Source organism: Salvelinus alpinus, chromosome 31, assembly GCF_045679555.1.
Source record: "Salvelinus alpinus chromosome 31, SLU_Salpinus.1, whole genome shotgun sequence".
NCBI lineage: Eukaryota > Metazoa > Chordata > Actinopteri > Salmoniformes > Salmonidae > Salvelinus > Salvelinus alpinus.
The window spans coordinates 35,473,096-35,480,725 of NC_092116.1; the positions used below are offsets into that span (position 1 = coordinate 35,473,096).

Below are 7,630 nucleotides of genomic sequence, written 5' to 3' on the forward strand. Positions count from 1 at the left end.
ATAGCGCGCCGGACCTCGGGCTAGAAGGTCGAGGGTTCGAGACCTGCTCCCTGCTGTTTCATTACAATATATATATATATATATCGTCATGGCACACTTTGTCTAATAGCTATTGAAGATTGAAAGCAAAAAATAAATAATGAAAGTTCAACAACAACAAAAAGCAGTGGATTTTTGTCCATCCTCCCCTGACTCAGAATAAATCAGTATCATTGTCATGACATGCTTTGTGAAAGAGCCATTGAAGTTTGAAATCTGAAATCGTATTATTTTATTGTTTTTTTTAAAAAGGTGAGGATTTTTCAGCATCTATCCTTGATTCAGAATATGCCATCTTCATAGTCATGGCATGCTTGGTTCAATAGCATTTGAAGAGAGAAACACGAATATCCAATATAAAACGAATTTTACCTCGGTCAATTTATAGAGAGGACACCACGGTAGGCTAGGTTAGTCTACGGAACGACGAACAGTTGATAGCAAGAAAAAAATAATGAAATAAAGAAAGGCGGATTATAGTCGTTGTTTTGAAACCCAGAGGCCGAAGAATTGTGGATTATCGGTAAACGCGCGAGGTCGTCTGGTCGAACCGGAGCGATGTCTGTCGCGGGGCTGAAAAAGCAGTTCCACAAAGCCACACAGGTAGATTTCGGTTAACGAATCTTTGTTTTGTCGGTGCTTTTATCGGGGGTAGACTATTTTTCGGTGATGATAGCTGATCAAAACAGCTACAGTAAATACGATGGCTGGTATTCTTAAATAATTGTCTGGGCTTAATCTCAAAAGGGAGAATTGTGATAGAGGTTTTCAGACACAATATCATTAGGCTACATTGTTTTATCTGTGCCTGGCTCCCAAGCCCATAGGCCTATGCTACCACCACTAGCCTACAGACATAGCCTGTCATTTGTTCAGCTATAGACCTATAGTTTAATAAAGCCCTATCTATCTCGTCTCTTGAGTGAGGCATGCATCGCATTCTCTCTCAGGTATACACTATAGACGGGTCGGCGCTGCACGAAGTCGTTCGTGGTCCCCAGGTAAAGTAGCTGCTGCTGCTTTAAACAGTAGCTGGGGATCCTAATAAAATACTAATACAAGAAACACGCTAAAATTGCTTAGATCCACACAGGCTTCAGATCCGTCCCCATATGGACCAATTGACAGCTCCCCTCCCTTCCTCTATCGCTTCCGTCGTTCCTCCCTCCAAGGCAGTCACCAAGCCAGGAGTCTGTTCAAAAGGACGTGACGTTACAGAACGTATCCCGATCAGCTAGAAATGTATCGTGAAATTTCTGTTAGATAGCTGACAGACACCATTCCTGTACTGTCTATTTTATATTTCTATCTGCAACGTTCAGTGTGTTTTCTCGTCCATGAATGAATACACCCACATGAAATGATAGACCAACAACAGCCGAACTATAACACCTAACCCTGACCCCTCAATGACTGAACTATAACACCTAACCCTGACCCCTCAATGACCGAACTCTAGACCCAACACCTAACCCTGACCCCTCAATGGCTGAACTCTAGACCCAACACCTAACCCTGACCCCTCAATGGCTGAACTATAGACCCAACACCTGACCCTGACCCCTCAATGACTGAACTATAGACCCAACACCTGACCCTGACCCCTCAATGACTGAACTATAACACCTAACCCTGACCCCTCAATGACTGAACTATAGACCCAACACCTGACCCTGACCCCTCAATGGCTGAACTATAACACCTAACCCTGACCCCTCAATGGCTGAACTCTAACACCTGACCCTGACCCCTCAATGGCTGAACAATAACACCTAACCCTGACCCCTCAATGACTGAACTATAGACCCAACACCTGACCCTGACCCCTCAATGACTGAACTATAACACCTAACCCTGACCCCTCAATGGCTGAACTATAGACCCAACACCTGTGACTGTAGTCTGTGACTACAGTTGTCTCTAGTCTGTGACTACAGTTGGTTCTAGTCTGTATTGGCTCTAGTCTGTGACTACAGTCTAGTCTGTATTGGCTCTAGTCTGTGACTACAGTTGTCTCTAGTCTGTGACTACAGTTGGCTCTAGTCTGTGACTACAGTTGGCTCTAGTCTGTATTGGCTCTAGTCTGTGACTACAGTTGGCTCTAGTCTGTATTGGCTCTAGTCTGTGACTACAGTTGGCTCTAGTCTGTGACTACAGTTGGCTCTAGTCTGTGACTACAGTTGGCTCTAGTCTGTGACTACAGTTGGCTCTAGTCTGTGATTACAGTTGGCTCTAGTCTGTGACTACAGTTGGCTCTAGTCTGTGACTACAGTTGGCTCTAGTCTGTGACTACAGTTGGCTCTAGTCTGTGACTACAGTTGGCTCTAGTCTGTGACTGAGTGAAATAAAGCAAAACTGAAACACTCCTTTTGAATAACAGCTCGTTTGTATGTTTGGGATGAGAAGATTTCATGCCATCGGGACTGAGGCTCCATTTATAAGGGGGTTGGTTGGTTGCTGGGATACACCAGGCCTATTCTCCAGGACCTCTCTGTGGCGAGGATCTGAAAGGAATGTTGGGTATTAAATGTGTTTAAAATAGATGCGCCTACTTGAAAGAACCCATCCACAGCAACGGGTCAGTGCGTGATAGTAACGGGGGACAGGCGGGACGGAAATAGCCACGCCCACGCCCCGCAGTGGGGCGGGGCGTGGCCTGACGGAGCACCGCAGTGGGGCGGGGCGTGGCCTGACGGAGCACCGCAGTGGGGCGGGGCGTGGCCTGACGGAGCACCGCAGTGGGGCGGGGCGTGGCCTGACGGAGCACCGCAGTGGGGCGGGGCGTGGCCTGACGGAGCACCGCAGTGGGGCGGGGCGTGGCCTGACGGAGCACCGCAGTGGGGCGGGGCGTGGCCTGACGGAGCACCGCAGTGGGGGGGGGCGTGGCCTGACGGAGCACCGCAGTGGGGCGGGGCGTGGCCTGACGGAGTACCGCAGTGGGGCGGAGCGTGGCCTGACGGAGCACCGCAGTGGGGCGGAGCGTGGCCTGACGGAGCACCGCAGTGGGGCGGGGCGTGGCCTGACGGAGCACCGCAGTGGGGCGGGGCGTGGCCTGACGGAGCACCGCAGTGGGGCGGGGCGTGGCCTGACGGAGTACCGCAGTGGGGCGGGGCGTGGCCTGACGGAGTACCGCAGTGGGGCGGGGCGTGGCCTGACGGAGCACCGCAGTGGGGCGGGGCGTGGCCTGACGGAGTACCGCAGTGGGGCGGGGCGTGGCCTGACGGAGCACCGCAGTGGGGCGGGGCGTGGCCTGACGGAGTACCGCAGTGGGGCGGAGCGTGGCCTGACGGAGCACCGCAGTGGGGCAGGGCGGGGCCTGACGGAGCGGGGTGTGACCTGGCATCGACAGAGAGAGAGAGAGAAGTTGAAACGTGCTGTAAGGGTCGTAACGTGTGTGGTAACCCCTGTATATAGCCTCCACATTGACTCTGTACCGTAACCCCCTGTATATAGCCTCCACATTGACTCTGTACCGGTACCCCCTGTATATAGCCTCCACATTGACTCTGTACCGGTACCCCCTGTATATAGCCTCCACATTGACTCTGTACCGGTACCCCCTGTATATAGCCTCCACATTGACTCTGTACCGGTACCCCCTGTATATAGCCTCCACATTGACTCTGTACCGTAACACCCTGTATATAGCCTCCACCTTGACTCTGTACCGTAACACCCTGTATATAGCCTCCACATTGACTCTGTACCGTAACACCCTGTATATAGCCTCCACATTGACTCTGTACCGTAACACCCTGTATATAGCCTCCACATTGACTCTGTACCGGTGCCCCCTGTATATAGCCTCCACATTGACTCTGTACCGGTGCCCCCTGTATATAGCCTCCACATTGACTCTGTACCGTAACACCCTGTATATAGCCTCCACATTGACTCTGTACCGGTACCCCCTGTATATAGCCTCCACATTGACTCTGTACCGGTACCCCCTGTATATAGCCTCCACATTGACTCTGTACCGGTACCCCCTGTATATAGCCTCCACATTGACTCTGTACCGTAACACCCTGTATATAGCCTCCACATTGACTCTGTACCGTAACACCCTGTATATAGCTTCCACATTGACTCTTTACCGTAACACCCTGTATATAGCCTCCACATTGACTCTGTACTGTTACACCCTGTATATAGCTTCCACATTGACTCTGTACCGGTACCCCCTGTATATAGCCTCCACATTGACTCTTTACCGTAACACCCTGTATATAGCCTCCACATTGACTCTTTACCGTAACACCCTGTATATAGCCTCCACATTGACTCTGTACTGTTACACCCTGTATATAGCTTCCACATTGACTCTGTACCGGTACCCCCTGTATATAGCCTCCACATTGACTCTTTACCGTAACATCCTGTATATAGCCTCCACATTGACTCTGTACCGTAACACCCTGTATATATAGCCCTGCTATTGTTATTTTACTGCTGTTCTTTAATTATTTGTTATTCTTATCTCTTACTTTTTTTTTTGTATTTTCTTAAAACTGCTTTGTTGTAAATGCTTGTAAGTAGGCATTTCACTGTAAGGTCTACAACTGTTGTATTCGGCGCATGTGACAAATAAAATGTGATTTGAAGCCGTTTGCTTAGTCATTGCCACAATCCAAGATGGCAGCTGAGGAAACAAGACACCTGAGATAATTATACGTGTTTCATTACTCTGGACGGACACACACATACACACTTATCTTTCATTAAATACACAAAGGGGGAAGATGAGGGGAGAACTGAACACTCAAACACTCTCCATCTATCCATCCCTCCATTCCTCCATCTCTCCATCCCTCCATCTCTCCATCTCTCCATCCCTCCATCTCTCCATCCCTCCATCCCTCCATCTCTCCATCCCTCCATCCCTCCATCTCTCCTTTCCCAGTCCTTTTGGGAACCGGTTGGCATGGAAACCCTACATGTGCGCTGTCTTTGTCTGAAAATAGACCCAATGTTGCTGCTCAGAGGAGCGGGATGCACGCACACACACACACACAAACCGCACACACCACAAATACACACACAAATTCACTCAGACAGACACACACACACAGACAGGGCTCGGAGCTGGTTGGCTCACTCAATAATTGATTGTCCTTGAGGGCACGACATATGGCAGAGAGGTGCTATCTACGGTGCGTTGGTGTATCACTCACCCACTCACTGTCTCACTCACTGACTCACTCACTGTCTCACTCACTGTCTCACTCGATCTCTTATTAGTGGAAGTGGTATCTGCTTTACACTGTCTGAGCATTTGTAGCTTCATCAGTACCTGCCTGTTACACCAAATCTCTCAGGCCCAGCTATAGTCTACCGTAGTCTACTAGAGGCCCAGCTATACCCTGCGGTAGTCTACTAGAGGCCCAGCTATACCCTGCAGTAGTCTACTAGGCCCAGCTATAGTCTGCAGTAGTCTACTAGAGGCCCAGCTATAGTCTACTAGAGGCCCAGCTATAGTCTACAGTAGTCTACTAGAGGCCCAGCTATACCCTACAGTAGTCTACTAGAGGCCCAGCTATACCCTGCAGTAGTCTACTAGAGGCCCAGCTATACCCTGCGGTAGTCTACTAGAGGCCCAGCTATACCCTGCGGTAGTCTACTAGAGGCCCAGCTATAGTCTGCAGTAGTCTACTAGAGGCCCAGCTATACCCTGCAGTAGTCTACTAGAGGCCCAGCTATACCCTACAGTAGTCTACTAGAGGCCCAGCTATAGTCTGCAGTAGTCTACTAGAGGCCCAGCTATAGTCTACAGTAGTCTACTAGAGGCCCAGCTATAGTCTACAGTAGTCTACTAGAGGCCCAGCTATAGTCTACAGTAGTCTACTAGAGGCCCAGCTATAGTCTACAGTAGTCTACTAGAGGCCCAGCTATACCCTGCGGTAGTCTACTAGAGGCCCAGCTATACCCTGCGGTAGTCTACTAGAGGCCCAGCTATACCCTGCGGTAGTCTACTAGAGGCCCAGCTATAGTCTGCAGTAGTCTACTAGAGGCCCAGCTATACCCTACAGTAGTCTACTAGAGGCCCAGCTATACCCTACAGTAGTCTACTAGAGGCCCAGCTATACCCTACAGTAGTCTACTAGAGGCCCAGCTATACCCTACAGTAGTCTACTAGAGGCCCAGCTATACCCTACAGTAGTCTACTAGAGGCCCAGCTATAGTCTAAGGTAGTCTACTAGAGGCCCAGCTATAGTCTACAGTAGTCTACTAGAGGCCCAGCTATACCCTGCAGTAGTCTACTAGAGGCCCAGCTATAGTCTACGGTAGTCTACTAGAGGCCCAGCTATAGTCTGCGGTAGTCTACTAGAGGCCCAGCTATACCCTGCAGTAGTCTACTAGAGGCCCAGCTATAGTCTACAGTAGTCTACTAGAGGCCCAGCTATACCCTGCAGTAGTCTACTAGAGGCCCAGCTATACCCTGCAGTAGTCTACTAGAGGCCCAGCTATACCCTGCGGTAGTCTACTAGAGGCCCAGCTATACCCTGCGGTAGTCTACTAGAGGCCCAGCTATACCCTGCAGTAGACTACTAGAGGCCCAGCTATAGTCTGCAGTAGTCTACTAGAGGCCCAGCTATACCCTACAGTAGTCTACTAGAGGCCCAGCTATACCCTACAGTAGTCTACTAGAGGCCCAGCTATACCCTACAGTAGTCTACTAGAGGCCCAGCTATAGTCTAAGGTAGTCTACTAGAGGCCCAGCTATAGTCTACAGTAGTCTACTAGAGGCCCAGCTATACCCTGCAGTAGTCTACTAGAGGCCCAGCTATACCCTGCGGTAGTCTACTAGAGGCCCAGCTATACCCTGCGGTAGTCTACTAGAGGCCCAGCTATACCCTGCAGTAGTCTACTAGAGGCCCAGCTATACCCTGCAGTAGTCTACTAGAGGCCCAGCTATACCCTGCGGTAGTCTACTAGAGGCCCAGCTATACCCTGCGGTAGTCTACTAGAGGCCCAGCTATACCCTGCGGTAGTCTACTAGAGGCCCAGCTATACCCTACAGTAGTCTACTAGAGGCCCAGCTATACCCTGCGGTAGTCTACTAGAGGCCCAGCTATACCCTGCGGTAGTCTACTAGAGGCCCAGATATACCCTACAGTAGTCTACTAGAGGCCCAGCTATACCCTGCAGTAGTCTACTAGAGGCCCAGCTATACCCTACAGTAGTCTACTAGAGGCCCAGCTATACCCTGCGGTAGTCTACTAGAGGCCCAGCTATACCCTGCGGTAGTCTACTAGAGGCCCAGATATACCCTGCAGTAGTCTACTAGAGGCCCAGCTATACCCTGCAGTAGTCTACTAGAGGCCCAGCTATACCCTGCAGTAGTCTACTAGAGGCCCAGCTATACCCTGCAGTAGTCTACTAGAGGCCCAGCTATAGTCTGCAATAGTCTACTAGAGGCCCAGCTATAGTCTGCAGTAGTCTACTAGAGGCCCAGCTATAGTCTACTAGAAGCCCAGCTATAGTCTGCAGTAGTCTACTAGAGGCCCAGCTATAGTCTGCAGTAGTCTACTAGAGGCCCAGCTATAGTCTGCAGTAGTCTACTAGAGGCCCAGCTATAGTCTACAGTAGT

General features: G+C 50.3%; 1 protein-coding gene across 1 annotated transcript in view; it reads left to right on the forward strand.

Moving 5' to 3' along the window:
• Window positions 1-385: 385 nt before the first annotated feature.
• Window positions 386-7,630, forward strand: part of LOC139561535 (endophilin-A1-like) — a 26,835-nt gene continuing 19,590 nt past the window's right edge. Inside the window, exon 1 of the mRNA XM_071378732.1 lies at window positions 386-642. Coding sequence (XP_071234833.1) covers window positions 598-642 — 45 coding nt within the window. The 5' untranslated portion in view covers window positions 386-597. The remainder of the gene's footprint in view (window positions 643-7,630) is intronic.